Source organism: Falco peregrinus, chromosome 6, assembly GCF_023634155.1.
Source record: "Falco peregrinus isolate bFalPer1 chromosome 6, bFalPer1.pri, whole genome shotgun sequence".
NCBI lineage: Eukaryota > Metazoa > Chordata > Aves > Falconiformes > Falconidae > Falco > Falco peregrinus.
Window position 1 is genome coordinate 16,651,447 of NC_073726.1, and position 26,231 is coordinate 16,677,677.

At 41.7% G+C, this 26,231-nt stretch overlaps 1 protein-coding gene across 9 annotated transcripts; it reads right to left on the reverse strand.

The window, feature by feature from the left end:
• Nucleotides 1–270: 270 nt before the first annotated feature.
• On the reverse strand, nt 271–24,810 carry PUS7 (pseudouridine synthase 7). Of its 9 annotated transcripts, none has more exons than XM_055807555.1 (18): nt 24,666–24,810; nt 23,349–23,495; nt 21,653–21,730; nt 20,609–21,002; nt 18,831–18,927; nt 18,621–18,722; nt 17,552–17,696; nt 12,835–12,946; nt 11,481–11,558; nt 9,667–9,795; nt 9,279–9,404; nt 8,937–8,998; nt 7,763–7,923; nt 6,754–6,880; nt 5,925–6,026; nt 2,745–2,874; nt 1,716–1,807; nt 271–1,025 (listed from the first exon to the last, which is right to left on the reverse strand). In XM_055807555.1, exons 4-18 carry the CDS (start codon nt 20,971–20,973, stop codon nt 889–891), a joined length of 1,965 nt encoding a protein of 654 aa, XP_055663530.1. In that variant the 5' UTR covers nt 20,974–21,002; nt 21,653–21,730; nt 23,349–23,495; nt 24,666–24,810; the 3' UTR covers nt 271–888. The 9 variants fall into 9 exon arrangements, with proteins under 9 accessions (XP_055663530.1, XP_055663527.1, XP_055663526.1 ...); XM_055807552.1 differs by having other exon boundaries at nt 20,609–21,087; XM_055807551.1 differs by having other exon boundaries at nt 23,253–23,495.
• Between the last annotated feature and the right edge of the window lie 1,421 nt (nt 24,811–26,231).

Below are 26,231 nucleotides of genomic sequence, written 5' to 3' on the forward strand. Positions count from 1 at the left end.
CGCCGCGGGAACCGCGCCCTGCCCTGAGGTACCTGGCGGGTGCGGAAGGCCCTGGGGCAGCGCCGCCCGCGGCATCGGCCAGCCCTCTGCTGTTCGCCGGCCTTCAGCAACACTGTAGGCGCTGTATTTGCTTTGCGAAGAGGCTGGAAACGCAGTCTTTTTAGACAGCTTTATAATAATATTTTTTTCCCCCCTACCAGAAGCCCGGCTCATCCCCTGCCGGCCATGCACCGGCAAGATGCGTAAAGGAAGCAGGTCCTGGTAACACGCTTAGACTTTCCAGTCAATTTATTTTCAGTACCCATTCTTTGGTACAGGTATTAGTAAAGCTGGAAAATACGCGAAAGTATTTTCTCAATGAAAAGGCCAACTAATTAAAACAGCTGTACATCCTTACAGCACATAAAAAGCCTTGCTAACGTAACCCTCTACCGCATCAGTGCAAATGCTATGTGATATAAGTGTTCATGGATATCTTGATTTTGTCGTAACTCATTCTCCCAAGCTGTAAAGTAATGTATTTGAAGAGACTTAAAGGTGTGCTGAACTCCAGAAAATACTCAGTGCTTGCCCTCCACGCCCCCCCCCCAAAAAAAAAAAAAAAAAGCAAAGCTAAACATTCTTCCAGGTCTGAAACTTCCACGCCTATTTCTCAAAGATGCACCCGTGTTACAGCTCAAGCAACTTACTCATTCATTAAAAACCACCAGTCACTAAGATCTCTATTATATTACAGTCTTGCAAATGACCACTGAAGTTAAACGCTAGCGCTGATAAAAACTTAAAAAAATACAAATCTCTCGCTACCAATCTTTTAAGATTTGTACAGAACATGGAAATAGGAAAACACTTTATATATGTTAAAATCAAGTAATTTTTGCAGTTCATTCAGCGTAACCAGGTGGTATTCAGCTGTGTCTGATTTTTTATGCTTGTGTCCATTTTCAAAACTTCTCGAATCGCCATGGTAGCATAAGTGGATGGGGGAAGGGAGAACTCCATCTTTAGTGCCCTGAATTTACCATCTATCACAAGGGGTAAGAGAAGACACAAAGCAAGAAAAAGTTATTAAAGCTGTAAGCATTGCTTATTCCAGATGCCATCTTGACTTAAGTTTTCCACAACCAACCCCCCCCAACCCATAAAGCAAAACAATCGCCGCCACCACACTCCAATTTACAGTCCATTGTGGAATCTCATGAAACATCTTTCTAACATTTTTTCTCAGCAGGTAGTAGTATTTTGCAGGTTTTCTTCTTTTAAAAGCAAAATAAACTTTTTTCCTTTCAAAACTGAATTCCTAGCCTCTTCAGTTTCTCTGGAAAGCAGTGTCAAAAAGACCTTGTGACCAGAGTTCTATAAAAAAAATTCCATTGGATTCTGTTAAGTATTTGAGTAGTCTCTTGTGTTCAGCACAGATAACACATGCTCAACCATACAGACAATTTGTGGCTTAATTGCACCTTCAAGCATTTCAGACATTTACTGCTAAGCATTTGCTCAATTTTACAGATGCCTATAAGAAAATATAACAGTCAATACAGACACTCTTGACAAATAAGGGTCCTCATTTAGACACCTAACTTTAGATATCTTTAATACCATTGCTTGAAAGTCTAGTTAAATTTAAGCTCTTCCTTTAAAGAGCTTTCAGTATGTAGCTCTTCAAAGCAACAGTCAGATTTTTGCAAACACCAGCAGCAAAACAAACTTACCTGTAGGAAGAACTGGTAATTGTTTTCCTTCCAGTTTATCCAAATCTGTAGTAAATAACGGGATTCTGGGATCGTCATATGCAACGATGTCCCTTTATAATATACATAAGATTTTGAAATTATTATTTTTTATTATTTACAATAACATTTATATATTTTGTTATTTTATGTAAGTTTATATTTTAATTTAGTAGTAGTATTTATTATTATTTATCATTATTCCAATTCAGCAGTTACAACCAAAATGGAATTGACTTTCTAACAAAATAAGGTAAGGTGGCGTCTATGGTGCAGTAACTGGTAAAGCTTTATGTAGAAGACTTGCCTCTGTTTCATGATTATTTTAAAAAATAAAAAAATTAATGAGAAGTTTCTTTGCGTAACTCATCTGTTTTCCCTCTTGGGCTGTCAGGATTTCCAGCTATACAAGATGTACAGTTTATGAAATTAAAATGAAGTGTAAACATTTGTATTTTTGTCTCAGTCCTACTCCCCCCCTTTTTTTTTTCTTCTGTGCATCAGTGATCAAGTCTTTCTGCACACCTGTACAGTCACCTGTTTAAAAGGTATTTATCCAGTTGTCATATGACAACTAGGTTTTATCTCTATCAACAGTGATTTAGTAGGTTTAAGTGACACAAATCTTTCTGATTGATAGACAGGTAATTTGAGACCAACTTTCTCACAGCAAGACTACAAAAAAACCCTGTTTTGAATATTACCTATCATGGTTTCAACAGAAATAATTATCTATGAAGTGTTCAGGCAAGCCCTTGCAAGGAGCGTACAACTAGATAGGTGTCTTAACACTCAGCCTTCACAGAAAGGACCATGGAAGAAATAAGGTTAGGTTCAACTTCAGCTAGCTGCATAAAAACCACAAGGGAGATGCACAGAGATTCCTCCCTACTTATGCTCCAGTCCATATGTATGTCCTGTGGGTCCATCTAATAGTTCTTGTACTTAGTCATCCCACATATACTCTGTGTTGTCAATTCAAGTGTAATTTCCTTTATCCTCCTTCCTTACCAATTGACATTCTGAGGTCGAATGATAATCTTCCTGTATGCTCCAGAAAGTGAATAATCTCTGATCTTATGCCTCATGTTGTTGATATCAAGATTGTCAGCTAGTAGCATTTCCTTATAGGCCTCACCAACTGCAAGAGAGGAAAATATTTAAAAGTGGAGAGCGTAGTGCAACTGATTGAAACAGCCTGTTTTCATGGATAGTTCCTTCCTTTATATTTAGTAGCTTCCAGCACATATGGGATGTCACACAGAAGTGTAAAATAAATTACTGCAAATATTATTACCTACAATATTTGCTTCTACAACCTGATTAGTACAGGCAGTAACCAAGGAAGAATCTTAGTAAATCCAAATTTCATCAAAACCCAACATTTACAAAATTATTTTATTGACATCTCATACATGCGTTCAGTTATCTAAACTTCTTAAGATCATCTCAGGTATTGGGGGGAGGGGGGGGAGGCCAGACTACCTATTGCTCTATCTTTGAAAAAGCAGCAGAGTGAAATGACTTGAGAGCCCTCTGAAGAAATAGCTGGCAGGGACCTTTAAGTACACTGCCAACAGAAGAAGTAATTATATTACAGTCTTGTATCCTGCAGTGAGCATGCACACTTAGGGAAGGCAACGGAAATACAGGAATATACTGCAGCTAAAATGCTGTCTGGTGCTTTTGATTTGCAGTGCAATTGCCAGCATTACTTCATGCGGTTGGGAATTTTAAACAGGAATAATTTAGGCTTACTGTGGGCAAATCCCAGTATAAATACATTCAATGTAAAAAATTGCACCTTTTCTTTCCACTTTCTTTTAACTCAGTGTGGTTCAGAGCCACACCTCATCACGAACAGATCTTTACCTTTCAGTGTTTCAGAGATGGGGGATAAATGGGATCCTAGTTCTAGGACTTAGCTCTGACAGGCAGAGAGTCTCAAGAGACTTGACTCTTTTAAGGACAAACAAGTACAGGAGCAGTTCAACCCCAAAGTGAGGAAAACAAGTATATGTATTAGGAGACTGGTTTGGCTAAGTAGGGAACTCATGACTCGGCTCACACACAAGGTCACATACAGTAGGTGAAAGCAAGGGCCAACTACAGAGAAGGAACACACAAACATTGTCCAGGCACATTGGGACGGTGCTAGGAAAGCCAAAGCTCAACTAGAGTTGAAATCAGCAGCAGACATCAAGAGCAACAAGAGTTAAACTGCAACATCAGTAATGAAAGACAAGGAGAATGTTGGTCTTCTGCTAAGCAGGGCAGCTGGTCTAGTGATAGACATAAGGCTGAAGGTCTCAGTGCCTCCTTTGCCTCAGTCTTGACCAGAAAGGTCTCCCGAGCCTCTGATCTTAGAGACAAGGTTCAGGAAAGAGAGGGACTACCAGTAGTGGAAGAAGATACAGGCTGAGAAAGCTGGCTCACATCATGGTAAAGCTTTTCTCTACCATCTCTGAAAGATTGTGGAGCTCTGGGGAGGACCCAGGTGACTGCAATCATCTTCAAAACAGGCAAGAAAGATCATCTAGGGAATTACAGACCAGTCAGATTCACTTTGGTCCCCAGGAAAAATAACAGAGCTAATCCTCTTGGAACATGTTTCTGGGCACACAATGAGAATAATAATGAGCATGGTTTTACCAAAGGGGAAAAAAAAAAAAAAAGAAAAATTCAAAAAAACCCACCAACCTTACTTTCTTCTGTGATTAAATAATTATTACACCTGTAGATGAGGGGAGAGCAGTAACTGTTGCCCATCTTGCCTTTAGCAAGTCTGTTGACATGTTCCCACAGCATCCTTGTATCCAAGGTTAGAACGTTACAGTGGGTGGAGTACTAGATGAGTCAAGAACTGTCTGGCTCATCATCTCAAAGGGAAGTCACTACTGGTTTGAGCTCGTTACAAGCAGAATTCTTCAAGAACTGCGATGTCCCCTGTTAAACACCTTTATTAGCATATGTGGAGGAGGAGCTGGAATTCACCCCAACAAGTTGACGGACAAAATCAAGCCAGAGTGGCAGTCGATACACTCAAAGGCAGGACTGCAACTCAGAGGGACCTAGGCTAAAGGAATGGGCCAAGAGGAACCTCATGAAATTCAACAAGGACCAAGTATTGTACCTGCGAATGATTAACTCCTTGCAATAGTACAGGCTAGGGGGCAACTCCGCTGACGGTCACCTAGCACTCCCGGTGGGAAGGAGACTTAACAGAGCACCCTGGCAGCAACAAAAGCTAATAGCAACAGCTTAGGCAGTAGCTACACCAAGAAAAACCTTACTGCCCCTTACTGGCACTCATGAGATTGCGCTAAGAATAGTGTGTTCAGCACAAAGGAGATGCTGATAAACTCGAATGAGTCCAACGGAGGACCACCCCAATGGCCAGGGGTTGTAGCCCATACCCTGGGAGGACAGTCTGAGAGAAGCTTCTTTAACTTTGAGAAGAGAAAACTTAGAAGAGAACTTAAGAGACTTTTTGTTCTTGAAAGTTTCAGATAATGCCCTGAGCAATCTGGCCTGAACATAGCACTGACCTTGCTTTGACCAGAAGGCTGGACCAGATGGCCTCCTGAGGTCCTTTCCAACAGAAATGATTCTACAACTCTATGCCTTAACAACATCATCATGTTCTATGCAATAATTATAGATCACTCGACCTATTCCGTTAAAAACCATTTACATCCAATACTGTATATACAGGAAATGAAAGATATGCTTTGTTTTTAATTTTTAAAACATTCATATTGGTTAATATTAAATTAAACAGATCTGGTTCTTAGTTTCCTAACTTCAAGCATTTGCTTGGGTTACAAATTCTAGAAGTTTGGTTTGTTTTCCAATTTAAAAATCAAATGCATACACTTTTCAATTAACACGTCACCATTTTCTTCCCCTTGTGCTGAGATAAATAATTTTGCCTCAGTAAAAAATTCGTTTCTTTAGAAAAGCTACTAGCTAAAATGAAATACGGAATAGATTTATGTTCACTGGAACAAGTTACAATGCAGACTATTACCATCACAATGGGAGAGGCTGACAGTAACATATCAGAGATTTAAAATAGTGTATTGTTTTCATGGTCGCCAAGGTTGCATAGATCTAATCTTCCTTTTAAGAATCATCTTCAAGCAGACTTACATTTGCAGAGGAAGTACGTAAGTGAACAGTAAGACTTACTTTTATGCTTTGGATAAATAACATCAAATCCAGGCAATGGCATCACTACGTCATGGATAGTGTAGTTTTCAACATCTCCTTCTTCAATATGAACAGCTGTGGCTACAATCAGGACAGAAAAATGAACAGTTACCAGTACGGATGCCTGTGACAGTTAACGTTAGCTAAATTTAAAATGAATCATTTGATTGAAGCAAGCCTACTTTGAGAGGGATAACTACTGTGTTTTATCTCCACTTAATAGACAACATATCCAAGAAAAGAAGTAACAGTCTTCAAGGCTGCCAGTTACCAGAATAATCACAGCCTGATTTCCAGTGACTTTGAAAGCTGAATGAAGTAAGGTTTGCTAGGTCAAGGGTCCCCTTACCAGGCATCAGGCGTACGTGAAGGAGAAATACTGTGGATATTCTCACCCCAGGGAACTGCTGGAGCAAATCCAGATGAGGACAGTTTTAACAGTGCTTCACAAGATACTAATGCAAATAAAAACTTCTGGGATTAAAACACTCATAACATCCTTTGACAGTTCTCCATAGCTCAATTAAGTTGGAGTTCATCCTTGAGAACAATTAGTCCTTCGTAGTCTATTTTCCCTACCCAGCTACTTGGAAAAAAAGCAAACCAACAGCTCATGGAAGTGTAATACCTAACTTCAGATTCCTTGCAAAATTTGACTAAAACTGGCCAATGGATTCAGAAATCACTAGACCAAAATGCGTGAGGAGAAGAAAATATGTAAGCAATATCACATAAACAGATATGTGCCTTGTTTTCCCAGCAATTTGAACTACACAGCACCACTGGCTCTTTGCTTGTCTGATTTTACCTCCTTTAAGTGTGAGATCTCCTGGTACAGCTCTAAGCCCATACTCCTCTATTCTCTTGCTCACCATATTATTCCACACATAACTCTGGTAGCTATGAATATACATTAAACGATTATTTCTTGGTATCTACAGGAAAAGAGAAAAAAAAAAAGAAACATTAGAAAGATGTATTTTTAGGTGTTTTTTTTTTTTAATCCATCATAACAAAAGGCATATATTTGAAACATTACTTCTTCAGCAACAAGACTAATACAATTTCTTGGTACACAGATTTAATTTTTATTCATTATTTGGCAAAAGGGTAAGTGAAGAAGTAATTCTTTTACACTTTTGAAATCCACACAAAAAACCCCCTGGGCTTAAATCTGAAAAAAAAAAAAAAAAAAAAAAAAAAAAGCTTTCATTTATTTTATGCAACAGCTCATCAAACACTTGGGGCTATGATCAAACACTGAATTCATACTAAACCTCCTGAAATCTTAGGCAAACTTTGCAGATGTGAAAGCACAGTGTTATTCTAATTATCTTCTTTGTAAACAAGACATTATTCCTTGGCTCCTACAATGGGCCCAGTAGTTTGCTGGTGATGAGGTATTTTCTCCAAAGACTTGATCTTGATTACAGTATTTGAAAATGACAGTGAATCCACCACCTCTATGCCAAGCTGATTAATTAGTGCACTATCAGTTTGATTTATATTTCTAAAGCAACAGAAAAATCCTGAAACTGAGCTTCTGCACAATTCGCAGCTCTGTATTATACATGTTTACTAAGTATAACTGTGTTGCTTCCAATGTACCAGAGAGATTGTTGTATAAATTGCAAAGCTCATTATGCATATATTAGTTAAAGATGTCGTCGGTCACCATGCAGCAGTACTTCAAGCAAAAAAGCAGGATAAAGATTTAACCTTCCACTCACCAAGCATCTATAGGTCCCTTTCAAATTCATCATATCATCAAAAGAATGTTTATTTAAGTAAATACCCCACAGCACTTTTACACTCACTATGCCAAATGCAGAGATTATGTTCTTCATTCCATACTTTAAGAGTCCACGCAGAAGCTGTCCTTCCACGCACCTTTTTACGGGTAGTTTCTTGAGGGCTGCTGCTGGATCTTTAGTCTTTGCCCATTCCTCTCTGCATTTTACTAAGTATCCCTTTTCAGCTAGAATGAGGATGTAAAACAGAAATATTTTAACTACGCACCAAAAAAGCATCCATCTCACCTTCTGTTAAAGCAGCTGAAAAATGTAAAAGCTTCAGTCATGGTAATTATACCGATAAACATGATCACAGAGTAGTTGGGGCTGGAAGGCCTGACGCGGAGACTGAGCAGACGGTAAGTATTCAGGTTCCTTTTCACCCCCACTGCAAGAAACCGCACAGCAAGGAAAGAGAAGCAGAAAGGCAGACAGTCTGAAGACAGCTCTCCATTGCTTAACTGGCTCTAGCATGTTGTCCTGCTTTCAGCTGCAATAGAGTCAATTCTTTTCCTAGTAGCTGGTGCAGTGCTGTTTTGGGTTTGGTGTGAGCATAGCGTTGGTAAGATTCTGACGTTTTTAGTTGTTGGTAAGTAATGTTTATATTAAGTCGAGGACATTTTTAAGGCAAGGTGTTCCAGAAAGAAGGCTGGGGGAGCACAAGAAACTGGGAGGGGACACAGCCAGGACAGGTGACCCAAACTAGCCAAAGGGATATTCCATACCATAGAATGCCATGCTGAGTATATAAAGCTGGGGGAAGAAGGAGGAAGGGGGAGCTGTTTGGAGTGATGGTGTTTGTCTTCCCAAGGAACTGTTAGGCGTGACGGAGCCCTGCGTGCCTGGAGGTGGCTGAACACCTGCCTGCCCATGGGAAGAGGTGAACAAATTCCTTATTTTGCTCTGCTTGCCTGTGTGGCTTTTGCTTTACCTATTAAACTGTCTTTATCTCAGCCCACGAGTTTTCTCACTTCAGCTCTTCCGATTCTCTCCCCCATTACACCAGGAGGGGAGTGAGTGAGCGGCTGTGTGGGACTTAGCTGCTGGCTGGGGTTAAACCACAACACGTGTACAAAGCTGTTCTCACAAACATACTTTCAAATTAAAAGAATCAAAATCTGAAAGTGTTGTTCCTGAACAGACAATTCTTGGAGGAGGACAAGCAGAAACACTTTGCATATCATTTTTCAGTACTTACCTCCTGGTCGTGGTTTTAATATCAAATCCATTACTTCGTTCCAATTGTTCTGTAGAATAGCTCTAAGATTCAAACAGGAAAGTGTATTAATAACAGACTAAATATATTTTAAGGAGATTTAGCCAACTTATTAAAAAAAATTAGTGTTTTGATTTATGCAAGATTAAAAGTAGTGGTATTATGCAAGATATCGGCTGAAGCAAGTTCAGAAACAAGTTACTTCTTGAATCTAAAATTAAAACTGGCACATGCAATATGCTAGAAAAAGTTCCCAAAAATACATTAGAAGTATACAGGCATAAAAATAAAATTAAAAAAAAAAGGGATGAAGACAACACATACTTGCCAATTTGATATGTGGGAACAGCTGTGGTTCCAAATCTTTGCATTCCATAGTAATTAATGAATCCAATTTCCCTGAGAGAATGCATTGCTTGCTCTATCTGGTCATCAGTTCCTGTTATGTTTCTAGCATTTAAAAAACAAGCAAACAAAAAAGTTATAGACAGGTTACTAAGGGTTTAAACTATTTGGTGATCCCCCTAATATTAAAGCTCAACATCAACATTACATAGCACATATCAAATTCAACAGATTCCTGCCAATTGAAGGACTTTCCTTCTTTTTTGTAACACAAGATGCACTGGTATCTCTTACCCATTTAAAGAAAAAAAAGAAAAAGAAAATAAAATTTCTAACAGAACTGTCTAAATACATACTAACATATTACCTGAGAACAACAGTGAAATGGTTCCCTTGCAGTTCTCCTAATTTCAGTGGATGGTTCTTGTAACTGAAATTTCCTAATTTGAAGTTCATCAAACATTTATTCAAATGAGCAAGTCTTTGTGCAGTGATTCTAAAAAGAAACAGACCACAGTGACCAACCTATGCTTAGAAAAGTAGATTATTAAATAACTATAGAAATGCTGGTATTTCAAACCAAAAAGCAGTGAGTCTAGTTTCCCCAATTTTCTATTGTTGCCTTTTCAAAGTATTTTAATGAAAAATCTAAAATAAAAGAACCGGTAACTATTATGGCTATGCATATAAGAGAAAATGTATACCATGACAAAGACTGTTAGTACTGTCTTTTCACATCTCTGTTACAGTATGCACTCAAAAAGAAGTATGTTGCAATATTGACGTATACTGTAGCCCCTAAGCTGAACTCTGCTTTACTGGAGTAACTACACCATGAATACACGCCAGTTAGCACAGCCAGAAACACAGAGTTAAGTAATTAGCCACTGTGTAAGCTTAGTGCAGATGAAGGAATAGGAAATCCTATCTGTCATTTTTGTTGCTAGTACTTTTGGAAGCATACTCTGTTTTTTGCATCACCAAGCTGCTCTTTGACACTTCCACTAAAACTTGTACCAGGATAGACAAGTTTATCAACTAGCATGGGCAGCGTGCTCGGCTCAGAGTGGGCTGATAAATGGTGATCTCTCCTCTCCTGTGCCATCCTTCTCCAACGCTGCACAGGAGAGTTGGGTACTGTGGCACTACAGAACAGACACCACAAATCAGTATGCTCCCCGCCCCCCATAATCAATGCTTACAATACACTGAAGCTCATGGACACAACATGAAATGCGATCATGTTAAAAGTAAACGGAACAGCACCTGAGATGGCTACACCACACCATAAGTTTAACTAACGGACATCACTTTGCAAACTTGCCTTGCAGCAACAAGAATCTGGGGCTTCTCACAATACACAAATTACTAATTCCTTTTATATGTGCAAACATATGCACATGCAAACGACTGGGAGGAAAAATAAGAACAATTTAGTGAATGCCCTCCATTTAACAAGAATTTGATCAAATTTCTGGCTCTCAAACCCTGGAATTCCTCACTTGAGCAATGCGGTTTTAAAAGGGCTGTAAATAGTAGTCAAGGTAGAATATTCCAGCAAGCTAACAGAAATCACAATGTATGACTGCAAGGCATCCATCATTCTCACTTATGGATGTAACACTAATTTCAAGTGACCAGAAACCATACAATTATCTTGGAATATGACTAAATAGATGTTATTTTCTCTTAATAGGGGACTTATGGGAGTAGGTTAAGGCAGGAAAAATTCCTCTTAATTTTGCCCCTTCTGGCTGCTCACAGATAAGCAAAGGCAGCAGTTATCCTTCTCTGGAGCTGTTCAGAGAGTTCGGTGAGAAAGAAAATAGGATTCCAGCTGGAGGAAGGGGGAAACAAAAGTCAGGAAGGAAATGGGACATAGTTTTCACCGTGTCATTCTGTTTTTCTGCTGTTGCACGGGAGCCACGCAGACAATTTGGCCCGCTGCTTCAGCCAAATACATGTATCTAGGCTGTGACTCGGAGCACCACTGACTGAAAATACTAGCAGTCAACATGGAATAAAAAAGGATTATAGCACCTTCATTAATACAGGTGCTTTACAAGACCAGGACCTGCATCAGCCATCTGTGTCACATGCATACCGAGTCTTCGAGGTATTTACTGAAATATTCAAGCTACCATGGTAGAAGTGCAAATACTCCGGTATACTTTCACTTACCTGAGAACAGCGATCTCTTGAACTGTTATAGCCCTTTTATCCTTAGTTCCCATATAGGAAAATATGTTTGGCTTCACTCTTAAAAGCAACAGTAACAGATATTACGTATATTAAAATAGCCACAGATCAAACATAATTTCAGCATAATTAGCTAGAATTATTAATCTTCTATATTAAACCCAGAAAACACGCATATATTCCCCAGAACCAGGCTACAATGTGACATATGTTGACATTTTCTAATCTCAACTATAAGTACATAAAACACAGGGAAATTTCTCTGGTTTAATTATATGTAGACAGATTCACTTTTACCATAACTGTGCTTTCATAACATAAGCTCTGAAGTACTTCTTTCTGTATATCCATTCAATGCACAAATGCACAGCCACCACTAATGTCACTAGAAATTCAGGTCCATTTCTTCCTTAAACTTCAAATAACATGTCTGTTTGAAATCCATGCATTCACATTATGTGAGAATATGAGACGTTAATTTAAAATTTGATCCATTTCTTTCCTTGAGAGGAAAACCACCTTTCCTTTCCACTCTGTACTTTGCAGCCTGTGTTGCACAGGGAGTATTTCCAGTTATTCCAGCTATGGGCACCAGGGGGTTGCAGGATTGCCATTACATACGTTTTTCCACCAAACTATGCTCCTACCATTCTGTTCTCAAATACAAATACTAGTAGTATACTGGTTAAAGTCTAGATTACAAACATTTATTTATGGACAGGAAGAGTGAAGGAAAAAGGAGGGAAAAAGCAGGGAAGTTTCCCTACAAGTAGATCACTGATCTGACCCAATTTTAAAATAGCCCTTCCTCTACAATTCTGTGTGTTAACATCATGCCTTTGGCAAATCATTTTGTTGCTGCACTTGATGGGTTGAAAGGAACTAAGACTGTGTTGCCATGGAGAAATTAATACATGGAACAACAGTTTGTGAACTGTAACTGCGTAGGAACTGATCAACATATTATCGCAACAATATCTGACAGGTTCGTAACATACTTGCATATATTCACACACTGGGAAAAAGCCGGCTTTTACTTCAAGTTACACACATTGAGGCTTTGGAGCTGCCAAGCCTTTCTCAGATCAATTGTGGACCTTCTTCCTTTGAAGTAGCAAAGTACTTTTACATTTCCTGGGATCATTTTGTTCCGTTCTAACCTCCTTCCAAAACTTGCGAGTTTCAAATTTGATATTCTAGAATAACTTTTTTTTAAAACACTAGCTACAAATTAGGCAATAGTAATCATTTGTGTTGGTCATACATAATTCTGAAGCATAACATTCACAGTAACACAAAATATACAGGGGGAGGACTGCATGCTAGCCAGCCTTACCGTAAAAATTTGGATAGGACGTTAATAGCATCCATAGTATCCTTGTTCTCCTTGTACAGTACAAAGTGGCAGTAGCTTCCCCTAGATTTTGGCCAAGAGTGTTTTCTTGGATCTTTAAAAACAAAAGGTTAAAATTTGTAAAGTGTCATTTTTAAAAAATGTAATTAATATCTTTGCCATTGCAGCTACACTTAAAACAAATATGTAAGAGTAAATTTCTGCTAATTCCCATCTGTTTTAAAAAAAAAAATAAATGGATAAAGTGAGTTACTGACAGCAAAAGCTGCAAAGCACATTGAAAAAGACCTTCTCCCCTTCCACTGGGCTGGAAACTTCTCTTTAATCAATTCTGTCACCCAGAAAATCTTCAATGAAATGGTGACAGTTCCTTTGTCATTACATTACCTAAAAATAGACCCTAGCCATTTAACTGCCATATTGCCTGATTAAATTTCTCAAAAACATTATCATTACACTGACTTTCAGCAATAAAAGCCACTCTACAATTCATCTGCTGCCTTCTGTAATTAACAGATGAGGACCATTGGAGCCCTATTTGCTGGAAGACTACAATTATTATAGTACCAACATATTTATTTCTGTAGGATTTTTTTTCCGTGTGTCATGCAGAAGCATGGTCATCTATAAGAGCCTACAAAAAGTGTTCGCACAAAAGATTACTCCAAGGTGAATTGTTTTTAAAAGTCCTGTGAGAGAGAGAAATCTGGCACAACACAGACATTAACAAATAATTAAAGCCAGATACTGTGCCATGTTCAGAGAAGGCCAGAGGGTGAGGTAACTTCAGCTCCTGCAGACTAACAACTGAATTACAATTCTGTACAATGACCTGGCATTTTCTAGAGAAGGAAGAAAACTGTCAAGGTATTTGTCAAGCTTTTGTTGCACATAAAAGCCTCCAGAGATAAAACTTCCCTTTTACAATCATCCGCTGTTGATGGCACTATTGAGAAGGCGGGCTGATTCTACACAGGCTTAGCAACCAATTTTGAGGTGCTTTGTTTATAAATTCTTTGTCTTTATAACAAAACTAAGGATTTATTTTGTTTTAAATAAGAAGTCCCTTATCTCTTGGTGGCCACCAAGCAGACGTTCCTGTTTTTGTACAAAAAGGGCTTAAGCATCTTTCATAACAGCAAAAGCTAACTGAAAAAGCCAGTCCTATTCCAGTATATAAACACCAATGCAGGAAGAAACTTCCTGGGAAATTTTGCTCTTTTTGTTCAAGTAAGTTTAAAAAAGCCCAGATATCCCACACAGACAGTGAGCATCTTTAATTTTCAGGGAACTTTTTGGTAAAAGATAATTCTTCCTGCTTTTTTTGAGACACTGCCATCCGCACAAGCACTTCTGCAAAACTGATTTTGGATGTTACAGTATAAAATACTATACATGTAGGTTTTAATCACTTACAAATTATTGCAACGCTTGTCTTGTACCATCAGTTTCTAAGGAAAGCCCCCCTTACGGAGTTTCCTAGGACCTAAACTGAGCAGTACGGTCCAAAGCCTGTTAAGAGAACTCGTGCTCCTGCTGGTCTCCCTTCTGAGCCACGACTGCTCTCACACAGTCAGTGAAACACCGCATTCCGCTTGAAAAGCAAGGTCCTCCCTGAAGAACTCCGTGATTTAAAGGGAAGAGAGGAACACAGAGCGTGATTCACAAGGGAAGTCTTCTCCAGCTGGAATCGCTCTTTAAATTTAAACTAATCCATCTTGCACATGGTCATTTCAACACCCTTCAATAAGTGAGCCCTATCTGGGTTAGGCTAAAAGGATGCTATAGACCAGGGGTCCTCAAACTTTTTAACTGGGGGGCCGGCACGCAGATGCAGTGGCAGGCAGTCATCTGCGGCTGCTTGGTTTCCCCCCCCAGCCCCTGGCAGGGGCAGGGCAGGGGGGTCTGTAAATACCGGGGGCCGGATTGAGGACCTTGGGGGGCTGTATCCGGCCCGCGGGCCGTAGTTTGAAGACACCTGCTATAGATGCTATATATACTAATGGGCTCCTCATGCTTTGGGCATCACAGCCATGTGCCTATCCACCTCACTGCCAGCCATGCTGAGTACTGGGAGGCTGCAGCTACAGTCCCAGTATTTAACGACTCCTCATCCAGTACTTTGAAGTATTCAACTGGGCAGGTGGACCAGAGGGATGGTTTACAGTCCTTACTGCTATGTTTGAGTCACATTGCCTTTTTTTTGACAGTAAAAACATTATTTCCAAGCCCTTTTTCCAACCTTTTGCTGCAATTTGAGGACTCTTTTTTAATATCGAGATGTATGATATATACTTTTAAAGTTGTATAAATACAGATAGTGGTGTCTGAAACGCAAGGCTGAAGGGCAAAGGCTTGGCTTAATGAAATCAATGGAAAATTTACCATAGATGTCAAACAGTATTGTCAAAACTGATAATTTACATCACTTATTACTGGCAAACTTTCTCTGCACTGAATGACTACTGCCTATACTGCACTAGGAAGAAAAAAGGAAACACAAGCCCAATTCTTGGTGTTTTGGGAAATTTTAAGCATTACTTATGTGTAGGGGTTTTTAAAGAATTATTTGTTACTAGTTTGGCCAGTCTTGTTGCTATTTAGGAGGTCGTAATGGTTGGCATTTCATTTTGTTAGCATGAAATGTCAACATCTCTTACCTGTTGCAGTTCTGACCTCTGTCCCAATGCATAGCATAAAGAGCACAAAAGAGTAGTGTTTAATTTTTAGACTGTCGAAGGGTTTTTAGAGGTGAACATGCGGGTTTATGGTTATGGGATTGTTTATGCTTTAGGGAGCATCCAACAGTTAGGTGGTGGATGACAGCAATTTAGACAGTTATGCAATGGAATCGTGCAGAGGCAAACGGTGAACATATGGAAAGCTTCAGTCGGAGATGCAACAAACTTCATTTGTGGACAATGATGAAACAGCAGTTTACTGACAATTTAGTAAGACAGTATTTTAAGTATTCTGGGTGTAAACTTACTATAGACACAAAGCAGCTTCTCATTTTAGATTTTAGGAAAGTGTTTTTGGTAATCTTTTACATTATCACCAAAATAATCAGATACCTAGATATCTCAGCTAATATTTGAATATTCTACACTTCTAAAATGTTTCTTGCTTGGGAAACCTGCTCAGGACTAAGACGTGTTAGCAGCTATACACACGGAAGATAAATATAATCCTGACCACGAAGAACTTGCACTCTTAAATCCTACATTCATAAGCATTTACGCACAGTCACTGAAACTGCACACATCTTCACCAACGCGCACCAGTGTCTGTAGCTCCAAAACTTAGGAATCGAGGTTTAAATAGATGATGCTTCTCTGCATCACAAGATGGTGCTTCATATAATGTTTTACTCCTAGAGACACATCACTAAATTCTTTTCAGTGTATTTCAAATGCTTGAATTCCTTCATATGGTATCTCTTAAATCAGACTGGTCAGCTTAGTAACAACCACTGGAGTGTAACAATGGTTAAAGAATAGAAGCAGCAGAAGGGAAAGGTGGGGGTAAAACCATTACAAACCAACAGAGAACAAAACTGGCTGAGGAGAATTTTGTGCTAATAAGTATACATAACCCATGCATAAAGCATGCAAACATACAGATTTTCTAAACACGGTTAAACAAGATACACAAACACATTATAATTGTACCAGTAACAGTGTAACATTCCCATATTTACTTAGAACAAGCCTTAAAAACTAACTAAATTTAAATGGATATGGTGTTATTTCCAATTTTACATTATCTCCTTATCCCATCTCCATCTTTAAAATGGAAGGGCTAGATTTACATACTCTCATTTGTAGTAGGTTGAAATGACATAGGAATACAATCAGTTTAAACCAAATCAAACCTTAATAAGTTTTGTTAAATGTGCAACATTCTGCATATAGACAATTCTCTTAACTTACAGTAGCAACAAATGTTAAAACATTAAAAGATGTAGAATATCTGAATTTACCCCCAGTAACCCAATCAGTATTCAGCAAGATTGAGGTGGATAACACTTCATTTTGAAAATCCTTCATTACTTTGTGATTAACAATGAATAAAGATTTTTCATTCATTATAAATTCATAATTTATATATAAAAATAATTCATAATAAAGACAATAAAATTTTTCTGCAAATATAATTGGTCTTGGAAGCAGAAGTAGCCTTAAAGATCACGATAAATATATTATGATTATAGAAATCTATAACCTTGGGAAAACAAATAGGTGCTTGTCTCTACTCAAGTCACTGAGAATTTTGTCATGATTTTCAAGACAGTCAGGATTACACTGACTGTCAGTTTAATGTATGCATTTCAGCTACAATCTCTTACTTCCACAATGCACACTTATGCATCCAGGTAATTTCATGAAAGCTAAGTGCAAACAACACTGATAATGAAGCCCCTATTTTGCCCGTTTCCACTGAAATAGCAAAAGATCCTCTCACTTTAACACCATTGTATTTGAGGAATGATTTCGAAAGACAAACAAGTAGAAATTCAAATTTAAGACACTCCTTGTGTCCTTCATCATTTTAGATGTACAGCATCAGTTGCAAAGAGGAAAAAGCAAGCCAGGCTACCTTAGGAGGTGCACTCCATTTGAAGTACTTGCTAACGATTTTTAGCTTTGAGATGATTCTAGCATTTACTTTACCCAACAGCTGCGCGACTGAAACTCACTTGCCAGTGCTTTTTTCCCAGCAGCATGATAAGCAATAATGTATTTTTTTCCATCTCGATCTTCTGTTTTAGTCTCCAGTCCAGGAAACAAGGACTTTACAGCCTGATGGATAACTGTTCTTTTTTCTTTGGTGTCTTCAATTACCTGTGTTAATATACACACATGTAGAAACCAAATAAAGTAATACAAAAGGGGAAGGATTCTCTCAGAGTTGAATTTTCCATGTTTAAAGAAAACCTACCAAATCACACTAAAGTACTGAATAAGTATGCTTTTAAAAGCCTAGCCTACTTACTAAAATCAGTTTGAAAAAAATAAGTAACTTTGCTACAAATCCCAGTCTCAACATTCACAAAATAAAATTCTCAAAATTTATTCCCCTTTTCTGTGCTTAATAAAATCCCCTCTTCTAATGACAACTCTGGCAAAACAAAGGTATTCTATGTACATTAAAGGAAAGAAAAAAAAAAAAGCTAGGTACAATTATTTAATGTGTGAATGCTTATTTGAAATTACCAGATTTAATCCTACTCATCTCTGTGTCCCAAATTTAGCCCAACAATTATTCTTCAAGTATATGGAGTATTTAGATGTTTAAAAATACCAAGTTTTAATACCATTTTGTACCTTCTTATTTTTCTTGTTACAGAAGAGCGTATTTATTTTCTTTTCTATTAAATCACTAAACACTGACCTTGAAAACAGGTCTTTCATCAGGATGGATGTTTTATTTAATCCTTCTTGCACAATTATTCTATAAAATACTACTAGACAGAAAACCCAAATACTGCCAGAAAATTTTAACACCACATAAATTAAGACATGTACGTGAGTTCACGTGTACAGTCCCACTGAAATCAAAATGACAACTCATGTGAGCAAACTTGAGAGTATCTGTTAAGGCTTTACAAAATTAAACCCTAAACTGAAAATATTTCTGTACCACCTGCTGCATCATGTGCAAACTGCTCTTATACCTTACATGCGCTAGGAAGCGCACACCTTCCATGCACTCACTCTCTCACCCCCTTCCCCCCCACCCAACTTTATATCATTTATTAATTTTACCTCTATGGCAACACTAGTTTCCTTATTCTTAAGAAGCTGGAGCTCCTCTAAACGCTGCTTGTCTTCGTCTGACAAAACTGTAAATGTTTCTTCTGACGGGTCCTAACACACATTTGAAGGAGGAAAACAAACATCCAGTAACCCTGACAGAACAACTTCCAGCCTCTTGATGCTTTTGCTTAAGGAGCATAGCCATTACCGAATCTTTACCTCAACATTTACCTCATCATCCACGGGAACAGAAAAGTCATCTAAATGGCTCACACGTCCATCTTTGCCTATTTCATGGACAACAAAGTCCGAGTATCTGATAGGAAGAAACACGCATTATATTTTTAATTAAAGAAATAAAAATCCCATACCACATAAAGTCCTTTCAAAAGAAGCTATTTTGTTAGCAGAATTCACTCAAGAATTCTGATTTCACATAATTCAATTCACATGGAAGAAACTTCAAGAATTCTGATTTCACATAATTCAATTCACATGGAAGAAACTTCAGCCATGATAAAGCTGTACCTATTCCCTCCCCTCAGGACAGCACAAGAACACAGAAGGAATTCTGGCCCATCTAAGATACTCAGCAGACTTCTTTGCAAATAGCCAAACACCTGCTGAAGTTATTCCGAGTCATTTTCTCAGTAGCTTGCAGAGATCAGTAATGCATATCCTCAATCCCAGTCATTACTGACAATTAAGACTCTACTTTATTGCTACAATGAGAACAAATGCATTAACTCCATCACTTCAAATAACATGCAGAATAAAGTGCCCGTTAGCTGCTCTAAGGAAAGCAGGACAAATCCAGCTCTGTTACATATATTCAATTATAGAGAACATCTGCCAAATAAACAGTTACTCTGCATACTCTATGACGGCAAGAATTTGACGGTGACAATGGAGCACAGTCAATCTGTGTTGCAATTGCTAAATGATTTTTAAGTAGCATTTGCTTGTAAAGGAAAAAAAAAAAAGAAGAAAGTCCTCAGAACATAAATGTTGAAAGAGAAGTAAAACTTCACCATAAGAATGCTTCTACTCTATCTCCCCCAAGATCCCATTTGCCACACCTCTGTGCAGCCACAGCCATATATCATACTGGTAGAATTCCTTCCTGAGGAGTGTTACGTGTCCTCTCTCATTATCTGCAGCTGTCTAGACATGCTAGCGACTGGTACCATAAAAATGCCAGGACTAAATTAACAATAGGTGTTATAAACTAAGATTGAAGAAAAACTGTAAGCCAACAAACACTTCTACCACTCAGCTACCTTTGGCCACCTCAGCCCAAAACTGGCAGACTACCAAGGAGGTTCAGCGCAGACTGTGTTTTGTATTTGCATTCTGTTTTATCCAAAGATGTTATTTAATTTAAAAAAACCAGAAGTTTCATTTAGAAAAAAAAAGCTACTAAAATCCAAACATCTTATTAAGTATAGAAAGCAAAATTCCACATCCCGAGTTACAAAACATAAAAGGAAATTTTATAAGTGTCATTACAACTGATCAGACTATAATTTAAAGCCTAACGGACCAGCTGACAATATACGTGTTTGAAGACATTAGCATGAGAGTCAGGGAAAAGCAAAGAAGAACCAAAGAGGGACGATTTCAACACTGTTCTCCAGCGCATCTTGTATCTGCACTGAAGAGTGGTACAAAAGGTGGATGACTGTGTAAGGTTTTATGCTGTGTGCTGCTGCCAGAGAGCAAGACAAATGGCAAAGGTCAGTGTAATCATGTATTTCTAGACATACACAGCTTCTTTCTTTAGAGCTCTATTTGACAGGGTAAAAAGGAGAAAAAAAAAATAAATCTAGAAAAGTCCCAAATGAAACCTTTCTTCCAGTCTCAGCACTAAGAAAAGAAAGTAATGAACCTCCCAAGTGGCTACATATAATCCAGTGCATCCTGCAAGTTAGAAAAGGAAAATGAAGAACAGCTGCTTAACACGAGGAATTAATATACATAACAAGACAAAGAGTTACCTCTCTTTTAAGATTCCAGAAAACCCTTTATGACAGCTAACAAATTTAGTTATGCCAACATCACTTTCCGTCAGTCCATGTTTCATCATGTCTGCAAAGCTCTCTGGATCTCCATCTTCATCACTGTCCTCTAGTTCCTCATCTTCCTGCTCCTCACTTTCCTCATTGGGCGGTATTTCATTTTTCGTGTCCTCAAGCAGAGATTTGTCAGGTTGTTCTGTTACAGTCTCAATGCTCTGCCCAGAGTCGTTCCCTGTCTTAGACTTCTCTACGATCTTCTGTCTTTTGATTTCGTCTGCATTGGCCACATCATCCTCAGAGCGAGGACGTTTCAAGGATACACTACTCATTTCTACAGTTTCCATGTTTAAGGCACAGTGTGGGACAGAAAGCCCTGAGGAGCAAGAAGAATGGCTTATTTCCTGTCTGCTTAAGAGCAATATCAACACATAGTCTCTTCACTCCAAGGACTCTGCCCCCTGCAACAGTTCAGGAAAACCACATAACTTTCTGCATTTTTCAGTTAAACATCAAGTAAAGATTTTGCACAGCTAGAAACAGTATGTACTTGGGAAGAGAGAAGGGAGATGTTAAGAGGGCTTGATACACACACAAGGCAGCATGCACACTAGGCTACAGAACAGCAGGATTCAATACTACGCCGACCATTTACCACCATCATCATTCTTGCCAACTCCTGGCACAGCTGACAGCCTCTGCTGTCAATAGCAATTTAGTGCCTCAGAAACTTTTTGTTCCCAAGCCTTCTGTTAAACATGACTACTCTCAATTATTCCTTTTTTCTATCAAGATTCCTTCTTACAAGGACTGAGAGAGGATGGCTAGATTCTCCCAAGCTTGCAATCTCATCTCTTCCTTTTCTAAGTTCATCTCTTCTAACACACACAGTCCCAGAACATAAGGTGGCAGCAATTCAGACCAAAAGATAAAAGGCGTGAGAGAGCAAAACTGGGCTACAAATGAGTGGGACAAAAAAAAAACCAAGGAAGTGAAATGATCTCTGAGAAGAACAGGACTACTCACGCTGGTGGAGCAGAGCTCTGACTCTTCCCTGGCAACCTGAGCTGCCACCTTTGCATTAGCAGAGCTGTACCTTCAGATCTGAAAAAGAGGAAAACTAACTCTTTGAGAAAGTTTGAGACAAAAAATCCCAACTGAAAACGTGTACGAACATGATCGTTACAGAAACCAGCTGGCCAAACCCAGGTATCAGCAGTTGTATAGGAGGAGACACAACTACTCAGATGGACAAGTTAGTAACAAATGCAATTGTAAAAGTGCTACCAACCTATGGACATGACACAATATTGCTATTTAGCAAGCCACAGCACAGAAGTTTGGTTTTATTTCTATGTTTATGAAAGTAGACTGGAGTTCCTGTAATTAGGCATTGACAGGACCTCTCTCCCAGCATCACCCAGCCAGCACACCAGCGTACTGGGAATAAACCACAGGTTCTGGTAACAGTGGGTTGCACGGGAAGAGGCCATCAACTGTCCTGTGCTGGTCATGGCCAGTTCCAGCTGGCTCCATAATAGACCAAACCCACCACCTGCCAAAACTCTAGCTCGTCAGATGAGCACACGGTACCTCTGCTCCAGCTTATTTAAGAAAGGGAGGAGCCGCCAGGGGCATAAAGTGCAACGGGAAGCATGAGGGAGGTGTGTGCCAGCGTGCTAAAAAAAGACATGGGGGGAAGCACAGGGAAGGGGACAATTGTTAGGGACACAGCTGGAGATGCACTCTTAGAAGGATGCTCTCCACACCAGAGCATGAACACCTCTGAAGGTACTGCGGCCTTGGAGGTGCCCATGTTGGGGCAGGGATGCCCTTGAGGGCACTGTGGCCCATGGAGGGGCTTACCTGGGAGCAGCAGAAATGAGAAAGAAGCAGCAGCAGAAAGAAACCTCCCTGCATCAGCCCTGCCCTCCCACACTACTACTGCCTCGTCCAAGGGAGGGAGTGTAACCTGTGGGGACAGCCAGGGAAGGGGAGGTGTCTGGAGTGAAGCTGAGCCTGGGGAAGCGGGAGGAAAGGAGTTTTCCCCAAGTGTTTAACTGGTGGCGTTCTTTGTATTTCACTAGCCAAATCAGTAATTAAGAGTTCGCGATAACTGGCAATAAATTAATTTCCCCAAGTCAAGACAAGTTTGCCTGCAACAACAGGCAAGTTTGTAAGTTAATAGGATTCAACTGATACTAGGAAATTAATCTAGGTACAAAGCAGTATTTTAGAGCCACACACATCATCCTGTACTGTTTCTACAGCCACTACGTTGCATATTCTATTTCATTTTAAAGGGTATGTTTTTAAAGGAAGACTCATTATTAACTTGATAATCACCATGTGCTGAGCTATTAACTATCTGTTACCAGTTAGCTGTTAGCCACTGCTGTTTTATTGCCTGGACTTTCCCTTGTAGAGGTCACAAATTTAGGTAAAGAGGCAGAAACAACTGTTTTAGAAACACCTCAAATGCTTTGCTCAAATGAAGAACTGAAAACAGCACTAGAAAAAAGACCAGGCAAAAGGGAAATGAGAACAGACTTATAGAAAAGCATATGTATTGCCGGAAGACAAAACACATGCAGAAGAGAGCAGAACGATTACCAAACCAATATACCTTCAAGCAGACAGCACCAACTTGTTTGTGCTCAAATAAAGATCCTTCTTTAAAAAGAAAAAATAAAATAAATCACAGCCAACAGAAGCAATTCACCATCATTTCCAGATTCTTCTCCTATGTAGCCAAATTTAAAGAGCCCAGGTTATAAAGCACTGGTATGGAAAAGGCTTCTAGATGGCTTATGAATGTCTTCGTCTGGCGACCAAACACCGCTTGGCACAGGAAAATCCTCCGAGACACCTGTCGAAGGAGGTAATGAGACAAATCCCATGTTTCTAAAATAAAATTGCAATACCTAGTTACTGAATGACACAAGCCGTTAGAAGAATTCAACGCTGGCCACAAATACTCTGAAGCTGTTAGATCAGGCCCGTTCCCACAGCAGAGGAATGCCTCGCATGCACAAAGTCCCGTCCTGTGCCAAACAGTGGCTGTCACCGGGAAAGTTTCTGCAGGACAGTTACTCGAAGAAGCAAGCCAAAGCGTGCCCGGCAGCGCATGCCCCCGTGGAGCGGCTGTGGCACGCTGCATCACACCTGCGCAGGCCACTGCCGAGGCGCCTGCAAGTTTTTGACGGCTGCTCAACCATCTCGGTCCCTTTCCCAGCAAACAGGTTCTTCCGTAACAGCCAGAATCTGCACCAACGGCGACTCCGCAGCAGTTTCAACAGAGACCATGTCTCAGCAGAAGCTGAATTTGCCGTTGCCAATGCAGGGCTGGATTCCCCCCAGCACGTAACGCTGCGCGATGGTGGGGGCGCCCGGCAGGGCCCGGGCTGGGGGCACGGGGCGCGTCCCGCTCCGGCGGGTGCAGGGCCGGGCGGGAGGGAGCGCGGCCGCCGAGCCGGCTTCCACGGCACCGGGCAGCCGGGACCCAGCGGCGCCGCCGGGCGGGCGCGGTGAGGCAGCAGCCCCTTCAGGCGGGCGCAGCAGGCGGCGGCGGACCCGCCTGGGGGCGGGCCGGGGCGGCACGGCGCGGCGCGGGGGAGCGGGCCAAGCGGCCGCGGCAGGCAGCGCTCGGCCGGGCCGGGGAGCGGCGGTAGGTCCCGCGGGCCGGCTCCGCCGCCGCCAGCCCCGGGGCGGCCGGGGCCAGCGAAGGGGCCGGGGCGGGCGGGAGGAGCGGGGGAAGCAGGAGAACAGGGCTGCCGGGGGGCTCCGGCACCACGCGGCCGCCCGCCGCGGGAGCCCCGAGCGGGCCGGGGAGAGCCCGGCGCAGGCGCGGGGAGGGGGCAGCTGCGCCGCGGCTCAGCCCCGGCCCCCGCCGCCCCGGCCCCGCGCCCCAGCCTGGGGGCGGGAGTCAGCCCCGCCGCGGAGGCCGCGGCTCCCGCCCGGCCGCTGAGGAGCCCTGGCGGCCGCGGTGCCGGGGGAGGGCGCGCCGCCGGGCGGGAGCAGAGGACGGGGTGCCACTTACCCGCACGCCGGCACGGGAGGACGGGCCGGGCGCCAGCGCCGCGGGGGAACGAGGAGGCGGCCGGAGGGAGCGGCGCGGGCCCGCCCCAGCTCCGCGTGTGCGGAGGCGGCCTCCTGCCTGCGCCCGCCCCCGGCCGGCCCAGTCGCAGCAGCGGCCCGGCCCAGCGGCGGCCAGCGCGCCCGCCCGCCGCCGCAGCCATTTGCCGGCGGCAGCGCCTCCGCCGCCCGGCAGGGCCCCGCAGCGCCGCCGCTCCGCGGGACGGGGCTCGGCCGCGCCGCCCGGAGGGAAAGGCGGTGAATAACGCCCGGCGCTGCCCCGGGGCCAGCGGGGCGCCCGGCCACGGAGCTGTCGTGGTTAATTACAGCGTTTCCCGGGGCGCCCGGCGGGCGTGACGGCTCGCAGAGGGGGAGGGGGCGGTGGCGGTGCCCGCCGGGGGTCCCGCACGGTATCCGGTGCCTCAGGCCTGCCGAAGTTTCCTTTGACAGCAAACAGCTTAAAGCATCTAGGAGCGGCAGGCAGAACTTTAAAACTAGCGCAAACCAGGCTGGATCTGCATTGCTAGTCTTTTCTGACGTTGTCAGAACTTTGTCTTCTACCCCCCGTTGTATTTCTAAGCGGTGGTGCAAGGAGCGTCTTTTCATTAACTTCTACGTGCACGATTTGTCTTTGCTTTTAAGCCCCTCTGTGTTGTATCTTAACCCTAGCCAGCCTCGGGCCTCCCCTTTGCCAGGCTACCAGCACCACGCCTCAGTTTCTCATGCTTCTCGCTCTCTGGTTGCATTCTGTTCATCATGGTCCCTTGTGATGAGGCTCACAACCGCTGTGCACGCACGGGAGACTTCTTTTCTCATCCCGTATACTTTCTTATTCTACCCCGGGAGGGGAGGTAACGCAATGGAGTGCTTTGGTTTGGATTAGAAAGTCCCAGGTATGCATGCATTGGTCTATAGCTTATAAAAGACCTCATCAAGGAAATGCATGTTGTGGTTAGAAAGGGAAGAGCATAGACTTGTGGCTATCCTTACTTCTGAGCGGGGATGGATCCACAGAGATTTATCAAGTACGAACGGGATCAAAGCTTTGTCTGTTAGAGCATTAGTTCCCACCCTCCATCCACCCTTAACGCTTGGAACTTCAATAACCTGCTAGAAACCAGCAGGAGTATCAGGGGTGGGTTTAATGTGCTTCTGTGAACAGGCCAACAGCGGACTGGGAACAGCGATATAGACATTGGCTATCAACAAAGCGGAGTATGGGACTTCCAAAGACTGTAGCATCACCGAGGAATCCAGAGCTAGGCCTGCTGCTGTTCAGCTCCCAGGCTGTCTTGGGGGGGGGGGGGGGGGGGGCATACAAAAAGAGCTATACGTTGTTTAAACATTTCTGTCATCTGACCAGTTACTGGAGCCCTGGTATGTGGATGTGAAAGTAATTCCTTCGCCTCTCCCGGGCAAAGGCATATTGTCTGGCTGAAAATATCCAGCTGGGGGGATCCTTCTGCAAGACTTCTACTGTGTTCTACCATGCATCGGTCCAATGTTTTTTTCTCATGTAACGTTTTGCTTC

What these genes read in the sequence shown, in the direction of transcription:
- PUS7 (XM_055807555.1), bottom strand. Translation starts at nt 20,973, where the DNA reads ATGGAAACTGTAGAAATGAGTAGTGTATCCTTGAAACGTCCTCGCTCT. An exon ending in CAAGAGATCGCTGTTCTCAG is followed by an intron (nt 9,796 to 11,480) that starts GTAAGTGAAAGT and finishes GTTTCTTTTTAG; the next exon opens with AATCACTGCACAAAGACTTG. An exon ending in CCCACATATCAAATTGGCAA is followed by an intron (nt 8,999 to 9,278) that starts GTATGTGTTGTC and finishes TTTGAATCTTAG; the next exon opens with AGCTATTCTACAGAACAATT.